The 23,886-nt window shown below is 43.7% G+C and overlaps 1 protein-coding gene across 1 annotated transcript in view; it reads left to right on the top strand.

Moving 5' to 3' along the window:
* LOC111957264 (XK-related protein 4-like) overlaps positions 1–22,693 on the top strand; it is a 70,261-nt gene extending 47,568 nt beyond the window's left edge. The window contains exons 2-3 of the mRNA XM_023978048.2: positions 626–825; positions 14,861–22,693. Coding sequence (XP_023833816.1) covers positions 626–825; positions 14,861–15,819 — 1,159 coding nt within the window. The 3' untranslated portion in view covers positions 15,820–22,693. The remainder of the gene's footprint in view (positions 1–625; positions 826–14,860) is intronic.
* The last annotated feature ends 1,193 nt before the right edge of the window (positions 22,694–23,886 follow it).

Here is a 23,886-nt window from a genome sequence, read left to right as displayed (position 1 = left end):
GACTTAAATGTATCATAATCATTATTCTAGCTACAATACCAAGCTGAAGTTATGTAACAATGACATCACTTTCTCTGTGTTTATTGTTTATAGCCACACTATGTCTGTATTCACAGAATCAACTGCAATAGCACTAAATAATTCACATCAAATTCATGTGCATCCTTAGGCATAGCTAACACACAGGATAACCCAACACAACATCAGAAACCCTCTTACTGCTGAATGCAGTCTGTTGGATAGGAGCTGTAAGACACAATTTTAGAAGTTCGACTTGGTGAAATTCATTCTAGATAGGATTAGAATATGAAAATGGATGAAACACATTTGAGTGGCACATATTGTTGTGTCTGTTGTCTGTTCACACTGCTATGCTTTATCTTGGCCAGGTCGCAGTTGCAAATGAGAACTTGTTCTCAACTAGCCTACCTGGTTAAATAAAGGTAAAATAAAAAAATAAAAAAATAAAATAAAATATAAACACAAATATGATATGACTCTCTATATACATGCACAACCAAAGGGGGTCATACTGTGGAGTCGAGGGGTAGCACATTAGCTGCTACGCCAATGGATCCAAACTTTTTGACAAGGTATTGTTTTGTATTGTTTCCTTTTGTTCCAGGTATTTCCACGCCATCTACCTGGGCATCCGGAGCCGGCGCAGTGGGGACCATGACCGCTGGAGATTCTACTGGAGGATGGTGTATGAGTTTGCTGACGTCAGCATGCTGCACCTCCTGGCCACCTTCCTGGAGAGCGCTCCTCAGCTGGTCCTGCAGCTCTGCATCATCATCCAGACCCACAAACTGCAGGCCGTCCAAGGTACTGGCTGGAACCACACCTGCATTAACACTCTCCCTTTCACCTCATCTATCTGCCACTATACACATACTGTAAATACACAGGCCATCCAATGTACTTCCTGAAACCACACTTTCACATACTCTCTCCATCCTCCACTATTCCCATTCATTGTCTCTGTCTGTTGTAAATCAGTCACATTGCACTGTTAGGGTTTCCCAAGTTGGGATACACGGTTTAAAAGGACACCACCACCCAAGTGTTCTTTGTGGTCCAGGCCTGTGTGGAATACTTATTTTGTTAGTGTAAGCAGAAGCACATCAATGTAAAGTCTGCTCTAATGTAAGCACATCAATGCAGGCCTAATGTAATGTTAAGTACAGAAAGAGTGTGGTTCTCTCTCCGGGGCAATGAATCATGTTTAATTACACTGGCTGGACTGGCACACACACACCTCGCATGCCTCACGCTCGGATACACACACACACACACACACACACACACACACACACACACACACACAGACACACACACACACACACACACACACACACACACACACACACACACACACACACACACACACACACACACACACACACAAGCAAACGCACGCAGGGGGGGAAGAAGGCTGGCCACATTTAGACCAGTGGAGGGCTTCCAGGTCTGCTGTAGGCTTGAACACTATCACAAGTCTTCCCCTTGTCCATCGTCCCCACAACTCCATAGCCTTGCTTTGCTCTACCTTCTCCTCTGCTGTGCTGAGCTGCGGAAAGTAGAGTATTTGCTGCACTTTAGAGGCACTTATGCTCTTTCTGCTGCGCTAAAGAAGATTGGACCTCCTCTGACGTTAGCGGCGAGGAGGGTTTGTAAAAATCTGTGATGCGCTTGAGAGGGAGAGAAAACAATGGAGAGGATGCTGACGAGTCTCTGGATGTAGTCACTCGGTTGTATTTCCTCTTGTCAGTCTCTCTCCAGCCATCATTTCAAAACAATTCTATTCATACTGTGGGAGTTGCATAAGATTTACAAGTGGAAAATGCACATAATGCAGGATGTTAATCACTGTAGCTACTCTGAGTCTAGGAGCCTTGGGAGAAGAAGAGAGAGTGTATTTATAGGTTCCTCTTCTTCCATTTGATATTCACAGGCTGCTATAGTACAATGGGACAGAGAAATGTGGATGGATTGATGGGGTAAGTTAATTGCTCTGAAAATCCCATCCTCGGCTCACCAAGACTTGAGGACATTATGGCGGATTTATAGAGCACCTAAAACCCTCCCATGTGGCATCGCTGACCTTGGCTTGACCTAACCGTTTTAGTCCCCCATTCAGTTTAGCTCATTAACAATTTTCTATAAAAATACATGAAAATATGGTTGTTCAATATCGGGATGGGTTTTGACGAATAAACAAGTTGTGGGTGTATCTAGGCTTTGCCCCTTACTGGCCAATCAGAACATGCTCCATGGCGAAATATGTGGTTGCTTCAAGTTGTGTAATTACGGTCTTTTATGTATTGTCTTGGGATCAACTTCAATTCCAATGTTAGTTTGTTAAATGACTTACAGAAATGAATCAACAAAATGTAGACCTATCTTTGCTAAATATGTTAACTTGAACCCATTTGCAGTCCACATTGTTGTAAGTAATTGCATGGCTTCAATAGCATTCACACTGATATATGGGCTAGGCCTACTGTAAATTACATTATGGCTGAGCGTGGACATGCCAAACATTGTCAATAAGCAAGATTAAATTAATTATTTGTAAGGCGTAAAAAGAGGTGAATAATTCTAATCAAATTTTAAACAAAACAACAACTTGTTTTAATTAGCTATGTCACACTTACAGGCACCATCATTTCTCCATGTCGGCATATAATATTAAAACAACGCAGACTATGGAGGGTTTCACACACATCCAAAACGGGACCTGCTTGGCTAAAATAATGTGGGCCTGCCTACAATGCATAGATAAAACAGTCAGCTCACTGTTTTACTCCTCTCAAACTTAATATTTTAATACATTTTGGTGATTTAAGATTTTTTACCAAGCGGTCTCAGGAGCCAAACCTGTTATCGACAGTCTTGACTACTTCGCAATTGCAATGGGCAGACAAAAAAAGCCTTGTTTTTTTATGTTTCTAAATACGAAGTATACAGGCACCAAATACACATTAGGTCACTCTTGTTCAGTGGTGGAAAAAGTACCCAATTGTCATACTTGAGTAAAAGTAAAGATACCTTTATAGAAAATGACTCAAGTAAAAGTCACCCAGTAAAATACTACTTCAGTAAAAGTCTACAAGTATTTGGTTTTAAATATACTTATTAAATAAACAAAAGTAAATGTAATTGCTAAAATATTCTTAAGTATCAAAAGTAAAAGCATGAATCATTTCAGATTCCTCATATTAAGCAAACCAGATGCCACAATTTGTGTTTTTAAAAATGTATTTACGGATAGTCATGGGAACACTAACACTCAGACATAATTTGCAAACAAAGCATTTGTGTTTAGTGAGTCCACCAGATCAGAGACAGATATAACCAGGGATGTTCTGTTGATAAGTGTGTGAATTGGACAATTTCCTGTCCTAAGCATTCAAAATGCAACGAGAACTTTTGTGTGTCAGGGAAAATGTATGGAATAAAAAGTACATTATTTTCTGTTGGAATGTAGTGAAGTAAAAGTAAAAGTAGAACTTTAAAGTATTTTTACTTAAGTATATTACACCACTGATCTTGTTCCATGTGCAGTGTACGTCACGGCTAGATAGGCTGCGTTTCCGCTGTCAAAATTCATGCCATAACACACTGTGTTACCACTAAAACCAGCTTTCAGTTGGTCTTAAATATCCCTGTCAGCGCTGCCTGAAATGAGCACTTTGGATCATGTCTTCAAGGACACACCTCAAATATTTCCACCCTGCCCATCTGAGCGCAAGCGAGCTCATGTAAGACAGGTAAATTGCCGAACCTGGCGTTAGGGCTGGAAAATGCCAGTGCGCAAGTTTTTACATGACGAAATTGCAAACTAATGTGCGTTTGACACTAGTGCCGTCCTTAACGCCAGTCAAAAATAGAGGCCTCTATCTCTTCCTCTCAAACTCTCTCTCTCCCTCTCTCTTGCTCTCTCTCATATTCTCACTCACTCTCTCATTCGTTCTCATTATATTTCCCTACCACTCTCTCTCTCTAAGTGAAGTTGCCATAGCTACTGTGGTTTTAGCCCACACTAGCAGTGAGCCAGAACTCATCAGTCGTCAGCCTTTTTCCTCTTTTACACTCTGTCAGAGTGACACACTTCCTTCCTGGGAAAATAAATATTCTCCAGGAGGCCTATCTAACCAACACCTGTAAGTGAGCAATTCTTCAGCTTGACTGTATTTCTTGCAGCACTTTTCCTGAATTATATCTACTTTATCCTCACTGCAATCGTAAGTACTATCCCAGGTGACAAATAAGTGGTATTCAGCAATCCCTCTCGGTCCTAAGTCAAGGGTACATCACTGTTGGTTACCTATTGCTTGAATATGCAATCACATTTGACTTGGTGACTCTCATATTGGAAAAGAAGAAGAGAAATGAGAGATATTGTTTTAAAATCCTCCTCTTGCATCAACACACTGCGCTATCACAGGGAGCTAACATGGAGAGCTTTATGAAATGTCAAGTCATACCTTCTGTGTTGATTTAAGAAACCATTTAACCCAGTGGCATATCACACACCATTCATTTGTCTGAAGTATTTAGGTAAAACAATACATCCTATAATCTGATGAACTGGGCAATGTATTTAAAAACACACCATGGTTGGGAAGAGCTTGCTTTTTCCTTTTCCAAATAAGCTTGTGTTAATGGGTTTGATAAGGCTGCTTCAGGCCTGTCCCAGGCCCTCTCTGTGTGCTCTTCAAATCACTTGTCTTCATTCCTCTCTCTGCTAGATAAGTTAATTGAGGTAATGTCTTCTTCCTTACCACAATAGTATGTCTGACTCTCTCCCCTTGTTCTGATTTTATTTTAGAAGGCCAATCCTGGCAGTTTTTAAAAAATCCCTGAGGTTAAGAAAAGTGTTATTTTGATCATACGGCCATGGCCACAGACATTCACCTCTCACTCACCCACTCACTCACTGACTAAAAGTAGCACTGAGAGAGTTATCCAGAGAGTTAGTTATCCAGCTCTGTTGCTTGCAGTGAGAATACCATATGTTGCCTTTTTATAAAAGTAGTGACAAATCTGTGAAAGAAACTGTCAGCAACACAGTGACAATGCCAAAGGCATGAGTCTATGAGGAGAAAACCACTCACACTGAAAAATCTCAACTGTACAGTATACCAGGAAGCAGACACTCATCAACGTTTTATTTCCACAATATCCATTTCCCAGTGCTGCCAACAGTAATGACCCTGCTGCTGCTGCTGAAGCAGGTATTTCCACACAGGCTACATCTGAAATTTAAACCTATTCCCTACATAGTGCTTATACTATGTACTTTTGGCCAAAGCCTTTGCTGTCTGAAATGGCCCCCAATTCCCTTTAATATAGTGCACTAGTCTGGTTAAAGGTAGTGCACTACATAGGGAATAGGGTGCCATTTGGTACATTGCAGCCCCAGTGCTGCAGTGATGCTGCTGTGGTTTACGTAACCCTGCCTCTCCCTGGTCCCCAGCCCGCCCCCTTTCCCAAATTACTGAAGCTTCTGTGAGAGGAGAGGAGGAGCATTACATCACCAGTTAAATCACACTACCCAGTAGCCAGGCAGCACACTGCTGGACTGTGGCAGCCCGGCAGATTCCTCTAGCTTCCCTCCCCTCCTCCTTCTCCTCGAGATGTGCTGTGTGTGTGTGTGTGTGTGTGTCTGTGTGTGTGTGTGTGTGTGTGTGTGTGTGTGTGTGTGTGTGTGTGTGTGTGTGTGTGTGTGTGTGTGTGTGTGTGTGTGTGTGTGTGTGTGTGTGTGTGTGTGTGTGTGTGTGTGGGCAGAGGAAGGGCTTTGCTTCCTTCCTCAGACACACACCCACACACTCACGTGCATGCACTAAACTAAACGTGCACAAACACACGCGCCCAGGGCCTAGCTCCAGAATAAGAATGGCATCCCCCTCCCAGTCCCCTGCCACTCCTGGCCTCAGCCTGTTAATCATCCCACTCCACACAGTAGTCATTAAACCCTTTCATCACGCCCCAACACCTAATGGCCTGGCCTGCATCTAACTGGGTTAAAGACTGTTATTAATCAATGACAAAAAAATACAAACATGTAAATAGATAGGCCAATCAATATAATAGATAGATACAGTTGATAAAAAGCATCTGCTTAAGGCATAGCTATATTATTGATAGGCATACAAACAGAAGGAGACAGACAGACAGTTAGCTGATTCTCTCAGCTCAATGTATTGTATACACTCTTAGAAAAAAGTAGGAACATGACAGAACATCATTGCGTTCTTCCACTTCTGTCTACGCAGAAACATGCTATCTAGAACCTAAAAGGGTTATTCAGCTGTCCCCATAGGAGAGCCCTTTGAAAAACTAGTTTTGGTTCCAGGTAGAACCCTTTCCACAACCAAAAGGCTTCTACTTGAAACCAAAAAGGGTTCTACCTGGAACCAAAACTAGTTCTTCAAAGGGCTCTCCTATGGGGACAGCTGGTTCTAGATAGCATTTTTTTGTGTAGACAGAAGTGGAGGAACACAATGATTTTCTGTCATATTTCTACTGTATACATCACGCCATCCAGTTTTGACATCCTGGAAAAGAGAGAGTGGTCTCTCTCAACAAACTGACTCGGTTTGACTTTGAAGTGAAAATAATTTAAAAAGCACAGGAGTCAGCCATATGTTAACGTCTGATTACAAAATGCAATTGACTGTAATGGTCCTGGGTGTTAAAGGCCAGGAACAGGGAGATAAGTAATGCATATACTGCAGTTACACTTAAGACCATAGGGACTATTTGGGAGACATTACACAAAGGGTATCTACAGAAAGGGTAATTGGGTAACACTTTGCTGTACTGTAGGACTCCTTGAGTGAGGTGACAGGATTGACATTGGTTCCAGATACATATCCATCCACAAGGAGCCATAGAGTTTTGAGTGAGGTTCTAAATAAGATATTGATGCTTTGATATGCACATACATTGAAGTTGTCCTATATTTTCTCTATCATCTAAACTCTTCATTTACATTTGAAAGGGTGTTTGGATGGCTTTCATTTTCAACTTGAAAATGGATTTATTCATCCAGCTCCAGGATAATTAATTGATTTATGTATGAGGTTGTTGCTACATGGACCAAAATGTCCATAGCAGCCAGTCACATCATAATCCATGATCTAGATTAGACAGACAAGTATCCTGCCCACAACAGTCTTTGGTCTAGAGAATGTCAAGTATGGATTTCGTTTTGTGCCCCATCATCAAAGCCATCTCTGGTAAAAGTAAAACGGAAATATCCGGGACAGCTCTACCACCAGACAGAGCACAGCTTGTTGCCAGATGTCTTTGTGGGTAATTCTTTGTTATTAGAGGAGCCAAGGGAGCTGCGTTGCAATAAATAGTAATTATCTCAATTTTAAATGTGGTCTGATCTATTATAACCTTTAAAGTCACAATAATATGCTCACAGGTTGATCAAGAGCTAGTCCACCCAGCCAGGCCCGCTAGACTATTGGATAAACTGGGGTCATGCGGCACAGCTCGATCAGTATTCATTTCCCAGTTTGCTTCACTGTCTCTTTGCTCTTGAGGATGTAATAAAACAATGGAGTAAGTGTGTTTTCTGAGCGGACTCTGGCTCACTTTATGGGAAACAGTAAGTAGCTGTCATGCCCCGTAATAACGACTGTTCCTCACTTTTAATTTGCACATGATTGAATAGCATGGTTTATTATTAAGCTCCCCCCCAAAAAAGGTAGGCCAGTTGAGAACAAATTCTCATTTACAACTGCGACCTGGCCAAGATAAAGCAAAGCAGTGCGACAAAAACAACAACACAGAGTTACACATAAATTAACGTACTGTCACGATCGTGTGGAGGATTGACGGACCAAAACGCAGCAGTAGGAAAATACGCCATCTCTTTTATTGATGACGAAGGCAAAACGAAACAAAAACACTTACACACTAAACAAAACAATAAACGATCGTGAAGCTAAATAAACGATGTGCACACACACAGGCTACAAACGTTTAACATAGACAATTACCCACATCACATGAAAGCCTATGGCTACCCTAAATATGGCTCCCAATCAGAGACAACAGAAATCAGCTGTCTCTAATTGGGAACTCATTCAGGCAACCATAGACTCTCCTAGACAACTAAAACCAACATAGACAACGCTAGACACATGCACTCAACACAAACCCATACACTACACCCAAACACCCCCTTTACCATATAATCACCCAAAACCGACAAAACACAAACAATCCCCATGTCACACCCTGACCTAACTAAAATAATAAAGAAAACAAAGAATACTAAGGCCAGGGCGTGACATAACCCCCCCTTAAGGTGCGAACTCCGGGCGACCAATTACACAGTCTAGGGGAGGGTCTGGGTGGCTTCCTTCCACGGTGGCGGCTCCGGCTCTGGTCGTGGTCCCCACCACCAACAGTCACTAACCGCCTCCTTAGCTTCCTCCAAATGACCCCCCTCCACATTAACCCCACTGAATTAAGGGGCAGTTCCGGACTAAGGGGCAGCTCCGGACTAAGGGGCAGCTCCGGACTAAGGGGCAGCTCCGGAGGCAAGCTGGACAGGGCAAGCTCCGGACTAAGGGGCAGTACAGGGTAAGGGGAGAGCACCAGGATAAGGGAGAGCACCAGAAGGGGCAGCACCAGATAAGGGGCAGCTCCGGACTGAGAACGGCAGTCCGGACTGAGGAACGGGCAGCTCCGGACTGAGGGACCTGCAGCTTGGACTGAGGGACGGCCCATGGCTGTCTGACAGATCTGCTGCTCATGGCTGGCCTGACGGATCTGGCTGCTCAGCGCTGGCTGACGGATCTGGCTGCTCATGGCTGGCTGACGGTCTGGCTGCTCCATGGGCTGGCTGACGGATCTGGCTGCTCATGGCTGGCTGACGGATCTGGCTTGCTCCATGGCTGGCTGACGGATCTGGCTGCTCAATGGCTGGTGATCGGATCTTGGCTGCTCATGGCTAGCTGACGGATCTGGCTGCTCATGGCTAGCTGACGGATCTGGGCTGCTGCTGGTCTGGATGCTCAGGTAGCTGACGGATCTGGCTGCTCATGGCTAACTGACGGATCTGGCTGCTCATGGCTGGCTGACGGATCTGGCTGCTCATGGCTGGCTGACGGATCTGGCTGCTCATGGCTGGCTGACGGATCTGGCTGCTCATGCTGGCTGACGGATCTGGCTGCTCATGGCTAACTGACGGATCTGGCTGCTCATGGCTGGCTGACGGATCTGGCTGCTCATGGCTGGCTGACGGATCTGGCTGCTCATGGCTGGCTGACGGATCTGGCTGCTCATGGCTGGCTGACGGATCTGGCTGCTCATGGCTGGCTGACGATCTGGTGCTCTGGCTGGCTGACGGACTGGCTGCAATGGCTGGCTGGCGGATCTGGCTGCACATGGCTGGCTGGCGGCTCTGGAGATCCTGTCTGGTTGGCGGCTCTGGCAGATCCTGTCTGGTTGGCGGCTCTGGCAGATCCTGTCTGGTTGGCGGCTCTGGCAGATCCTGTCTAGTTGGCGGCTCTGGCAGATCCTGTCTGACGAATGGCTCTAGGCGCTCCTGACTGACGAACGGCTCTGACGGCTCGGACAGACGGGCGGCTCTAATGGCTCGGGGCAGACGGATGGCTCAGATGGCGCTGGGTAGACGGATGGCTCAGATGGCGCTGGGTGCGGATGGCTCAGATGGCGCTGGGTAGACGGATGGCTCAGATGGCGTGGGTAGACGGATGGCTCAGATGGCGCTGGGTAGACGGATGGCTCAGATGCGCTGGTAGACGAGTGGCCAGATGGCGCTTGGAGACGGGCAGTTCAGGCATCGTTGTGCAGACGGAGACTTCTTGCCGGTTGAGGCGCACTGTAGGCCTGGTGCGTGGCGCCGGAACTGGTGGTACCGGGCTGGGGACACGCATCTCAGGGCTATGCGGGGAGAAGGAACAGGCATACTGGACCCTGGGAGCGCACATTAGGCCTAGTGCGTGGTGCCGGAACTGGTGTTACCGGACCTGTGGACACGCATCTCAGGGCTAGTGCGGGGAGCAGCAACAGGACGGCACAGGACTCTGGGGACACACAGGAGGCTTGGTGCGTGGTGTAGGCACTGGTGGTAATGGGCTGGAGACACGCCACCATTAGACGAGTGCGTGGAGGAGGCAAGGGCTCTGGAGACACACTGGAAGCCTGGTGCGTGGTGTTGGCACTGGTGGAACAGGACTGGGGCGGGAGGTGGCGCGGAAATACCGGACCGTGCAGGCGTACTGGCTCCCTTGAGCACCGAGCCTGCCCAACCTTACCTGGTTGAATGCTCCCCATCGCCGACCAGTGGGGAGGTGGAATAACCCGCACCGGGCTATGTAGGCAACCGGGGACCACATGCGTAAGGCTGGTGCCATGTAAGCCGGCCGAGGAGACGCACTGGTGGCAGATAGGTAGAGCCGGCTTCATGCACTTGCTCAATGCTCAATCTAGCCCTACCAGTGCGGGAGGTGGAATAACCCGCACTGGGCTATGCACACGTACAGGAGACATCGTGCGCTCTACTGCGTAACACGGTGTCTGCCTACTTCGCTCTCCACGGTAAGTACAGGAGTATGCGCAGGTCTCCTACCTGACTTCGCCCCACTCCCTTAAGCCCCCCCCAAGAAATTTTTGGCTGACTCACAGGCTTCCTACCGCGTCGTTTAGCTGCCTCCATTCGCCGTATCCCTCCTCGCACTGCGCCAGAGAATCCCAGGCGGGCTCCGGCATTCGCCCTGGGTCGATCGCCCACCTGTCAATCTCCTCCACGTAGTGTAGTCCCGATTACGTCCCATTGCCATTCCTCCTTGCGTTGCTCCTGTTGCCGCTGATCATGCTGCTTGATCCTTATGATGGGTAATTCTGTCAGATCGCTGGTGGAGGATTGACGGACCAAAACGCAGCAGTAGGAAAATACGCCATCTCTTTTATTGATGACGAAGGCAAAACGAAACAAAAACACTTACACACTAAACAAAACAATAAACGATCGTGAAGCTAAATAAACGATGTGCACACACACAGGCTACAAACGTTTAACATAGACAATTACCCACATCACATGAAAGCCTATGGCTACCCTAAATATGGCTCCCAATCAGAGACAACAGAAATCAGCTGTYTCTAATTGGGAACTCATTCAGGCAACCATAGACTCTCCTAGACAACTAAACCAACATAGACAACGCTAGACACATGCACTCAACACAAACCCATACACTACACCCAACACCCCCTTTACCATATAATCACCCAAAACCGACAAAACACAAACAATCCCCATGTCACACCCTGACCTAACTAAAATAATAAAGAAAACAAAGAATACTAAGGCCAGGGCGTGACACGTACAGTCAATAACACAATAGAACATGTGTATACAGTGTGTGCAAATTAAGTAAGGAGCTAAGGAAATAAATGGGCCATAGTGGCAAAGTAATTACAATTTAGTAATTAACACTGGAGTGATAGATGTGCAAATGAGGATGTGCAAGTAGACATACTGGTGTGCAAAGAGCAGAAATAAACAAAAAAACAAATATGGGGATGAGGTAGGTAGTTGGTTGGATGGGCTATTTACAGATGGGCTGTGTACAGCTGCAGCGATCGGTAAGCTGCTTTGACAGCCGATGCTTGAAGTTAATGAGGGAGATATAAGTCTCAAACTTAAGTGATTTTTGAAATTTGTTCCAGTCATTGGCAGCAGAGAGCTCTATAGGGCTCTGGTCAAAAGTAGTGCACTATATAGGGCAGGGGTATTCAACTCTTAACCTATGAGGTCCGGAGCCTGCTGGTTTTCTGTTCTACATGATAATTGCACACACCTGGTGTCCCAGGTCAAAATCAGTCCCTGATTAGAGGGCAACAATGAAAGAACACAGTGGAACTGGCTTCCAGGTCCAGAGTTGAGTTGGAGGGCTATAGGGAATAGGGTACCATTTTGGATGTATCCCAGGATATTCATGGGGTCCTCCTCCATGTGATTAAAGGGTCGCATGAACTTGAATGGCTGCCAATGAACCTCCTTATTGCTCCTACTTTCAGTGTTTACAGTCAGATTGTAGTCTAAAGAGTTTCCATTGAATCCCTAGGGCAGGGGTAAGCAACCCTCGCACTTCATGCTTTTAATTTAACCGACCTGGAAGACCAGGCGTGTTGAATTTAGGCGCTGAAATGATCAATTAGCTCAGTTGGTTAGGTGTGGTGCCTAGTTGGAACAAAATCCTGCAGTACCTGCGGTTACGGAGGAATAATAAACAGTAGATATATTCAATAGGATTTAACAAAGATAGTAAAATGCAGTCAATTCAGTCTGTCCACTTGTGCTCTTTGCCTCTTACACCTTTCTGTCTGACCAAAGTATTGTGTGTGTGTGTGCGTAGAGACATCTTGGGGAGGTCAAGCGCGGGCGCGTGTGTGTGTCTGTGTGTGTGTACATGCAAGTGCGTGTGTAGGCTGTTGTCTCCCTCTGGTATCGAGTCCAGGAGATGGTCTCCTCTCACTCTTGATAGAGGACGATCACTCCAGCGCCATGAGGACTTGGCACTTGAACCATGGCAACCAGCTCCTCAGAGAAACCCAGTGTCAAATCCAGTGTCATACAGCCAGGGATCCCTGGACCTCTGCCATCACCACAGCCATCTTTTCTGGATTTTACTGAGTACAAAGCAACAATACAGTCCCTCAGTTCAGATATTTCAGAGCTAAACGCCACCAGTGGGTCTTGTGAATTGCTGTATTTTACAGGCAGCTTGGAAAAGAATGGGTTTCATATTGAGCTAATTGCACTGCAGAGAGTCACTGAGTGGAGGAATATATAATGTTATGCAGTTCCTCCTGAAGGGTTGTTTGTCTCCCAAATGTGCTTGTGTTTGTGTTTTGGTGCAAAAAAACGTTTGTTTGGCTCCCGGTTCTGTTTGGTGTTGCGTTGCTCTTTGAAAACATTATACGTACCGGTACAGTATCTATTAAAGAGTCATCACATCATGGCAGACTTTTACAGGAAGGAAAAACTCCACACATTACACATTACTCCCATGTAGTTTTTTTCCCTCCATTTTTTTATTTCACCTTTATTTAACCAGGTAGGCCAGTTGAGAACAAGTTCTCATTTACAACTGTGACCTGGCCAAGATAAAGCAAAGCAGTGCGACAAAAACAACACAGAGTTACAGATGGGATAAACAAACGTACAGTCAATAACACAATAGAAAATCTATATACAGTGTGTGCAAATGTAGTAAGAGTAGGGAGGTAAGGCAATAAATAGGCCATAGTGGCAAAATAATTACAATTTAGCATTAACACTGGAGTGATAGATGTGCAGATGATGATGTGCAAGTAGAGATACTGGGGTTCAAAGAGCAAAAATAAATAACAATATGGGGATGAGGTAGTTTGGTGGGCTATTTACAGATGGGCTGTGTACAGGTGCAGTGATCGGTAAGCTGCTCTGACAACTGATGCTTAAAGTTAGTGAGGGAGATATAAGTCTCTAGCTTCAGTGATTTTTGCAATTCGTTCCAGTCATTGGCAGCAGAGAACTGGAAGGAAAGGCAGCTAAAAGGGGAGTTGGCTTTGGGGATAACCAGTAAAATATACCTGCTGGAGCGCGTACTACGGGTGGGTGTTGCTATGGTGGCCAGAGATAAGGTGGGGCTTTACCTAGCAAAGACTTATAGATGACCTGGAGCCAGTGGGTTTGGCGACGAATATGAAGTGAGGGCCAGCAAACGTGAGCATACAGGTCGCAGTGGTAGGTAGTATATGGGGCTTTGGTGACAAAACGGATGGCACTGTGATAGACTACATCCAATTTGCTGAGTAGAGTGTTGGAGGCTATTTTGTTAATGACATCGCCGAAGTCAAGGATCGGTAGGATAGTCAGTTTTACAAGGGTATGTTTAGCAGCATGAGTGAAGGAGGCTTTGTTGCGAAATAGGAAGCCGATTCTAAATAAAATGTTGTATTGGAGATGCTTAATGTGAGTCTAGAAGGAGAGTGTACAGTCTAACCAGATACCTAGGTATTTGTAGTTGTCCACATATTCTAACTCAGAACCGTCCAGAGTAGTGATGCTAGCGGGCGGGCGGGTGCGGGCAGCGATCGGTTAAAAAGCATGCATTTAGTTTTACTAGCATTTAAGAGCAGTTGGAGGCCACGGAAGGAGTGTTGTATGGCATTGAAGCCCGTCTGGAGGTTTGTTAACAGTGTCCAAAGAAGGGCCAGAAGTATAGTATACAGAATGGTGTCGTCTGCGTAGAGGTGGATCAGAGAATCACCAGCAGCAAGAGCGACATCATTGATACACAGAGAAAAGAGTCACCCGATAATTGAACCCTGTGGAACCCCCATAGAGACTGCTAGAGGTCCGAAAACCAGGCCCTCCGATTTGACACACTGAACTCTATCTGAGAAGTAGTTGGTGAACCAGGCGAGGCAGTCATTTGAGAAACCAAGGCTGTTGAGTCTGCCAATAAGAATGCGGTGATTGACAGAGTCGAAAGCCTTGGCCAGGTCGATGAAGACGGCTGCACAGTAATGTCTTTTATCGATGGCGGTTATGATATTGTTTAGGACCTTGAGCGTGGCTGAGGTGGACCCATGACCAGCTCGGAAACCAGATTGCATAGCGGAGAAGGTACGGTGGGATTCGAAATGGTCGGTGATCTGTTTGTTAACTTGGCTTTCAAAGACTTTAGAAAGGCAGGGCAGGATGGATATAGGTCTATAACAGTTTGGGTTACCATACTCTCTGATTATGTTATACCTGTGAATGTGACTGCGAATCTCATGAGTTTTTTTTGTCCTTTCTGTGTCTCCGTAGGAATGACAGCGGCTGCCTCCCTGGTGTCTCTGGCCTGGGCCTTGGCATCCTATCAGAAAGCCCTACGAGACTCCCGGGATGATAAGAAGCCAATCAGCTACCTGGCCGTCATCATCCAGTTCTGCTGGCACTTCTTCACCATTGCCGCCCGGGTCATCACCTTCGCCCTGTTCGCCTCTGTGTTCCAGCTCTACTTTGGTATCTTCATCGTCCTCCACTGGTGCATTATGACCTTCTGGATAGTCCACTGTGAGACCGAGTTCTGCATCACCAAGTGGGAGGAGATTGTCTTCGACATGGTCGTGGGGATCATCTACATCTTCAGTTGGTTTAATGTGAAGGAGGGTCGTACTCGGTGTAGGCTCTTCATCTACTACTTTGTGATCCTGCTGGAGAACACTGCTCTGAGTGCCCTGTGGTACCTGTACCGCGTCCCTCAGAGCACCGACGCCTTCGCCGTCCCCGCCCTCTGTGTCATCTTCAGCAGCTTCCTCACCGGCATCGTCTTCATGCTCATGTACTACGCCTTCTTTCACCCCAATGGGCCCCGATTCGGACGCTCACCCAGCCTCGTGCTGGACGACCCCACGGCTGCCTTCACGCTGCCTGCCGAGGGGGCCACCAACTCGCTGAGGTCCAATCGGGGTGTGCCCCTCATCTCAGGGGACGGCACCATTGGCAGGGACGGCAAATACACAGAGAGGGACGGCTGCATGCCCGTGTTTCAGGTGAGACCCACCGCCCCCTCCACGCCGTCCTCCCGTGCCCCACGCATCGAGGAGACGGTCATCAAAATAGACCTGTGTCGGAACCGCTATCCGGCCTGGGAAAGGCACGTATTGGACAGGAGTATACGCAAGGCCATCCTGGCCATCGACTGCTCCCCTACGCCGCCCAGACTCCAGTACAAAGATGACACTACAGTTCAGGAGCGCCTGGAGTATGAGACCACGTTGTAGCCCTACACTGCTGCCTGGATGTTGGATGCCTGGATGTTGGATGCCTGGATGTTGGATCCTTGGAAATGCAAAACCGTAACAAAGGATGACCATCAACTTGGATTTACAGCAGGACTGTGGCAATAATAAGTTATTAGCTCTCTCACTCACTCTACATACTAGCATTGAACCATGATGTTGATTGTCATGGGCAAGAATAGACACAATTTATTAGTTGATGTGACGGAGGGATATATTAATGTTTTCTAAACAGAGTTCCTCTTTTTGGGTTTATTTGGTTGATGTTGTCGTTATTGTATTTAAAAAAAAAAATTTTTTTTTACTTACGTTCGTCAGGGAATCTCTTATTTGATAAAAGGCCATTGCGCACACACACATATAAAAAAATGTAGCCCAATAGTCTATCATAATAAAAGCAGTGTTCTAATGAATGATATCATGCCCTTTCATAACAGATCCTTATGAAGGTTCGTAACAGGTTATAACAAGTTATTAATGTTTACCTACGATATCTCATATTTACATGAATTTCTATTACCAACATCTTAGACCTGCAAATATGTACTTTACATTTATAGGATACAAGTAATATCCCCTGATATAGTGGACGTGTTGATTAACAAAAATAAGAAAAAAAAGGTCAGTTAATGGTCCTGATTCATATTTAGGATGGTTCTAGTTATTTCTAATTCAAAGAAAACAGGTGACAAAGTAGTACACGCGTAGTCCGTGATGTAATTAGCGACATGAGTAGGGCGTTGTGTCTGTCATACTTTACATGTGTACTGGCCCATGAGTTCTGATCTGATTTCATCAGCCATGTTGTCCTAGTGCCAAAAGGTCTGAAACTACTGGATTTTGTGGCTGTGATTGCCAGTAACTGGATATTAGTAGATTCAGGCAGGGCAGAACTGCTATTTACTTTGAAGAAGCTTAGTACTGTACATGGTAATCATGCTGTTTATATGCTAAATAAAACCGGAATGTTCGTGTATTGTGGAGAGACTGAAGGACAAACCTCATCTTTGTTCTCGCCTGGATAAAAGGCGGCATGCCAAGAAAACCTTCCTGGCAGCTCCTATTTACAGTCCAGCCTCGTCCAGCTGTGGTCTGGGCTGCCATGCGTCCATATGGCTGATAAGGATCAGTCTGCTGGGCCACATAGTGCTGTTCTGTACGGAGAGGAGGAGAGGATAAGAGACAAACGAGCAGCCACTTCAGCCAAACTACTCTCATAACTGAAGCACCTGCAGGATCTACTGTCATCATAGATGCCGCATTCTTTTTTACGTTTTACCTAACTGATGTAAAAGTGTATTGCCATCCGTGTGTGTGGGAGGGAAGTGTATGTGTGTGTGTGTGTGTGTATGCGTGCGCGCTCATGCGTGCTTATAAGAGAGGAAAAGCATGGCGCAGGATGGTATGTGTAGATGCTACAATCAGTGGTCAGTTTGTCTGCAGCTATATATTGTAGTGCAATGAACTAGAGACATGCACTTCAGCACTATGGTGTGAAAGGCTGCTGTAGCCTATACTCAACACAAGATCAGTACCAATTCTAGGGTGTATACCACTATCATTGTAGCTGTCAACATCCAACATCAATGGTGTCAAGATGGGCTTTTGAGCAGGAAACAACAAGTATTTCACCTTTTATGCTCTGACTTAAGCCCCAGGCACTATGACTGTGGATGTGATATCTAAAAATATCTTCAAATATCTTGCAAAGGTGTCTTCACAAAAAAGAAAGTGTGTAGCTTCTCTTTCAGTTCTAGGTCACAAGCGCTTCTTTTTTATGTCTTGTTCGTTTGAACTATGGAGAGAAGAGGGTGACAAGGAGGAGGGAAAAAAACAAGCACAAAACTTCTGTGGAATTAATCAGAGCACATTGAGGGAAGGAAACCATGATATTCAATGTGAGAGTGAGAAAAGGCCATTGATCAGTCCAGAAAGATGTGTCTGTTGTTTTCGACTAGAGCAAGATTTGAAATCTCTACTGAATGGTTCAGATTTATTTTTGTTGAATTGTTTTTGTTGAAATGTCTTATTTGAATTATTCATATCCGTTCGTATGTGGGAAATTCTTGGTTTAATTTGCTTTCACATCATTTGCCTTGTTGTTGCGACATCACACAAATTGTCTTAGTTATGTCTGTTCCCTTCTGTTCTGTGGTATGTTTTACTCAACACCATTAAATATTCAGAAGTGAATGCCGCTACACATTCAAGGAACACTCTAAAAAGTTTTTGGGGGTAATACATGCAGAAGCACTGGGTAAAACCATGTCCACAGCTCTGTTTACTTCTTCTGAGTTGAATTCAGTGTGGATGAGCATAAATGGTGCAACACGTTTTATTACAACTTATCTTTTCAGTTTCTCTCATTAACCCAGGGCTGTCATAAGGATCCGGCCTGAGAGCCCCTTCAATCCGGCCTGTTTGAGTGTATATATATATTTTTCATTAATAAAAAATGTAGAATTATTTCTGAGGAAAAACAATCTCAATCGACATTGAAATGGCAACAACAACAACAAATATGAAACTGTAGAAATGATAATGGACTTACATTTATAGTCTCTTTATGCTGCTCTACACCAACTCAACTCCAAGAAAACAGAGCTGTGGACATGATTTTACCCAGTGCTTCTGCATGTAATACCAAAAAAAAACTTTTTAGAGAGTCTCTTGAACGTGTAGCGGCATTCACTTCTGAATATTTAATGGAGTTGAGTAAAACATACCACAGAACAGTCACCGAAAAGCTAGACAGTCAGGGAGCATAAACATTTCAAAAAGCGATGGATAGAGGGCAATTTTCAGCAAACTTTGACGGCGAGGAAATATAACCAATTTTAAGTGTGGCTCTCCGGACCTTGGTGAAGACCGAATGCAGCCTGTGGGGCAAAATGAGTTTAACACCCCTGCATTAACCTGTCTGTGTTTTAAGGTTAATTTTTAAAAAGCAGATTTTTATTTATTTACAATGAAGACAGAAACCAAACGGCACGGGGGGAAATCAAGAAAGCACAGGCTTAGAAATGAGCAAATTATCATGAATGGCACAACACTGGTGCTTTTGTTCTATTTTATCTTGGGATCTCTTATTTAGGTCTGCTATTGATGATACACTTAAAGAGGTCAAATGAATTGCTCATCATTAACTAGTCAATCATTGAAGGTCACTTGGCCTGGTTCCATCTCCTCATCAATAAAACATGTAGTAAATTATTCTCTCAATGTCACGTTGCACATCTTTAGCTTGTGTTGCTTTCCTTTAGTCAATCTGATCCATGTTAACATGAGATTTTATCATCCCATTATTTGCTTTCAACTGCTATTTTCATTTTCAGTGAGAGTCCCAGTGTTGATGATTTATTGGGGTCACGGCCACAAATAGACAACGTGAGTCTTGTTTTTCAGAATAGTGGTGTGTCTGACTGTGTCCTCATCCAGTGATATCCACATAGGTTTCCTCAGTATTCATGTATATTGCGTAAAATGTACAGATACAACAACTGCTGTCAGTCCCATCCAAATGAACACCCACTGGACTCACCCAGTACACCACCTCTACAGTGGCTTGCGAAAGTATTCATCCCCCTTGGCATTTTTCCTATTTTGTTGCCTTACAACCTGGAATTAAAATTGATTTTTTGGGGGGGTTTGTATCATTTGATTTACACAACATGCCTACCACTTTGAAGATGCAAAATATGTTTTATTGTGAAACAAACAAATAAGACAAAAAAACAGAAAACTTGAGTGTGCATAATAATTCTTCACCCTCCCCAAAGTCAATACTTTGTAGAGCCACCTTTTGCAGCAATTACAGCTGCAAGTCTCTTGGGGTATGTCTCTATAAGCTTGGCACATCTAGCTACTGGGATTTTTCCCCATTCTTCAAGGCAAAACTACTCCAGCTCCATCAAGTTGGATGGGTTCCGCTGGTGTACAGCAATCTTTAAGTTATACCACAGATTCTCAATTGGATTGAGGTCTGGGCTTTGACTAGGCCATTCCAAGACATTTAAATGTTTCCCCTTAAACCACTCGAGTGTTGCTTTAGCAGTATGCTTAGGGTCATTGTCCTGCTGGAAGGTGAACCTCCGTCCCAGTCTCAAATCTCTGGAAGACTGAAACAGGTTTCCCTGAAGAATTTCCCTGTATTTAGCGCCATCCATCATTCCTTCAATTCTGACCAGTTTCCCAGTCCCTGCCGATGAAAAACATCCCCACAGCATGATACTGCCACCACCATGTTTCACTGTGGGGGTGGTGTTCTCAGGGTGATGAGAGGTGTTGTGTTTGTGCCAGACATTGCATTTTCCTTGATGGCCAAAATGCTCAATTTTAGTCTCATCTGACCAGAGTACCTTCTTCCATATGTTTGGGGAGTCTCCCACATGCCTTTTGGCGAATACCAAACGTGTTTGCTTATTTTCTTTAAGCAATGGCTTTTTTTCTGGCCACACTTCCGTAAGGTCCAGCTCTGTGGAGTGTACAGCTTAAAGTGGTCCTATGGATAAATACTTCAATCTCCGCGTTGGAGCTTTGCAGCTCCTTCAGGGTTATCTTTGGTCTCTGTTGCCTCTCTGATTAATGCCCTCCTTGCCTGGTCCGTGAGTTTTGGTGGGCGGCCCTCTCTTAGCAGGTTTGTTGTGGTGCCACATTCTTCCCATTTTTTAATAATGGATTTAATGGTGCTCCGTGGGATGTTGAAGGTTTCAGATATTTTTTTTATAACCCAACCCTGATCTGTACTTCTCCACAACTTTGTCCCTGACCTGTTTGGAGAGCTCCTTGGTCTTCATGGTGCCCCTTGCTTAGTGGTGTTGCAGACTCTGAGGCCTTTCAGAACAGATGTGTGTATATATGCTGAGATCATGTGACACTTAGATTGCACACAAGTGGACTTTATGTAACTAATTATGTGACTTCTGAAGGTAATTGGTTGCTTCCAGATCTTATTTAGGGGCTTTCATAGCAAAGGGGGTGAATACATATGCACACACAACTTTTCAGTTTTAAATTTTTTATAATTTTTTTAAACAAGTAATTTTTTTAATTTCACATCACCAATTTGGACTATTTTGTGTATGTCTATTACATGAAATCCAAATAAAAATCAATTTAAATTACAGGTTTTAATGTAACAAAATAGGAAAAACGCCAAGGGGGATGAATACATTTGCAAGGCACTGTAAAAATACGAGACTTGTGCGAGACTTACAATCTAGCCAATGTTCTACTATTTCTATCTTTAGAAAAAAGTAGTGTTGAGCTTAGGGTCAAATATGAATATGTGTCAGTCACATTTATAGGGCAGAGTGTCAGGAAAGGTCAAAAGAGTCATTATTAGTACATCAAAAATACATTCCCTGTTGTCACAACGGAGTGGGAAAATCTCCTTTGGTCTTGTGGGTGATAATGATGAAATTATTATTACACCATCTGTAAAACCCATCTATACAGAAACACTTTTCAGGAAGGCGTCTTATTCTTTAATAAAAATAAATAAATGTTTTAGCACATCCAGGGATGAATCTCAGACTACCCTTGTTCATCATCATCTCTGAAAAAGTGTGTAAATTGTACATATACCTACCTCAACTTGGTTTCTGAACAGAATACCCTCCTCTGACATCATTGATACATGATACTGTACTGATCTTCTTACCAAGAGCATAAATCCAAATGTGAAACAAATGATAAGGCGTTCAGTGTTTTGATGGTGGATGCTATTCTGTTTACCACTGTAAGTGCATCAGCAAGCAGACTGAGACAACAGGAAAATGCACTTGTCAACAAACCCGCTTCATTGTTTAAGAGGAATTCATGGTTGTGACTATTTAAGCTGCTTAGGCCTATATCTGTTTCGTTTGCCTTAAGAAAATATTTCTATGCTTTTGTTTAATTTCTTTCAATCTCATAAGGATTTGTTTTTGTCCTCTGGTTTTGTGGTTATGATGATCAAAGTGGTGTGAGGTCTCTAGGTTTATCAAAGTTCTCTGTTCACGGCCCAATAGCAATGTGTTTCTATACAGTTACTGTGCTTATACTATTATATAATTATCCACAATGCAAGATAGACCTATTAAGCTCACCGTTTAAATGAGAACCCTTGACCCAGGAAATGAAATTGTCTTTCTTGTAGCAGGTCATACTGAAGACTTCTAACAAAAGGAACTACTAATATTATGTATTGATTTGGATCCATTATTGGGGGTTGAGTTTTGTTTTGAGGTATTCATCAACATTAGATACTAGTAATGTAGACAAATAGCAGTGATGTATTGTATCATACTATTCCAGCCCTACTGTAGCCAATATAACATTAGTACAAGCACAGTAACAAATGAACATAGGAATGTCATTCCATTTTGTTAACTTCTAAAGCATAGTGTACAGATGTCATTAGTGTCTCAGTTGCAAATGGAAGATCACAATAGTAATTGAAAAACAAACTATATAACTGTAAATAAATGTATGCAAATGTACATGTTAAAAGAACATTCCTCTCAGAGTCCTGATTGTGAAGGGTGTCTGTTGACTGGAGGTCGCCGCCACAAGACGGCAGTTACATATGATGTAATACAGATTAAAATAGTGTGGTGTATGTGATGTATTAAATGACAAAAATGCAAAAAAACTAAAAAACTGTTAATTATTGGTATTTTAAGTTGCATTGTGTAATGAAAGTCTGAAGTGCTTGGACTGCATTAAATCAGAATTAAACTAATGTTATTGTAAATTGAACAGTAAAAACAGAACATGACATTTTTGTATATATTGGATTTTTGTAAATTTTTATTTGATTCTAATGCAACACAAAGTACCTAAATTAATTTAATAAAGTACACTGTGGCCATTTTTTCAGCCTCCACTTAGTTAATTTGTGTTTTGTTAACACAGGTTGTCACATTATGTGCATGCAACTCTAAAGATATGGATATAATGGTAATGTATTATACCATGATTCATATATTTTCACTAGAGCCACTGGTTATACAGCATTCCAACAGCATTGTTATTGATATAATGCAGTGTTTGCAGAATGGGCAGTGAATGAACAAAAGATCAGCACATTTACACACCGATACATTTAAGTGCATTGAGTTCTTGGCTTTGAATACTGTGTGCATACAGTATGCAAATAGGTAGGTGTGGGTAAAATGTACATTCTGCATGATGACATACTAGATAATAGGTGCAATTTACCTCTTCATTCATTATTGAAGAGGCTGTATCCATTGACAATGCATGTGTCCCAAATAGGACCTTATTCCCTATTTAGTGTACTACTTTTGACCAGACCCTATAACCCTATGGGCCCTGGCCAAAAGTACTGCACTACATGGATTAGGGTGCCATTTGGGACACAACCAGTGGCTACTGCAGCCCACCAGAGGCGAATAGGTGAACAGGATATCACACAGGACAGGCAGGGAGAGCTGTACAGGTGTCAAAGCCTCATAACTAGACAGTACTGGACTGAAATAAGCTGTACAATATGTGATGTGGATGCCAACAATGTTCCATTACTCAGATCTTTGCAGGCCTGAGTTTGAGCTCTAAGCATCTCTGCAGATAAACCAAAACAGTTTCGCTTTGTTCTTAAGAGTAGTAACAATGTAGTATAACACTGAGTTTGTGGTGTTGCTCATCACTGTGAGATGTAAGTGTGATGGAGTTTGTCTGCTGAGAAATATCCCCAAAAGCCATTGAAGAAATCCCATCATTCTTTATTGGAAATATTATGTAATTCTCACCTTTGGATTGGCATCAGTGGGCAGTGTTTTTATTCAACAACTTAGTACAGAAAAATACACTAAATGGGTTTTATCATAGGCTACACATTACAGTGAACTTTAACATTAGTTACATTTGACGTATATGCCAGAAATAATTACTTGATCATTCTTATTGAAGCATTACAACCCTGAAAACCACTAGTGCAGAAAAGTTACCCAGAGGTTTTATTCAAGAAAATTGTATATTCTGTTTGAAACCACTTCCCAAATACTGTATCTTGAAATGGCTGTCTGTGGCTCCATTTGCATTTAA

Source organism: Salvelinus sp. IW2-2015, linkage group LG32, assembly GCF_002910315.2.
Source record: "Salvelinus sp. IW2-2015 linkage group LG32, ASM291031v2, whole genome shotgun sequence".
NCBI lineage: Eukaryota > Metazoa > Chordata > Actinopteri > Salmoniformes > Salmonidae > Salvelinus > Salvelinus sp. IW2-2015.
The sequence above is the reverse complement of the archived record's forward strand: the minus strand, read 5'-3'. Positions and strand labels throughout refer to the sequence as shown.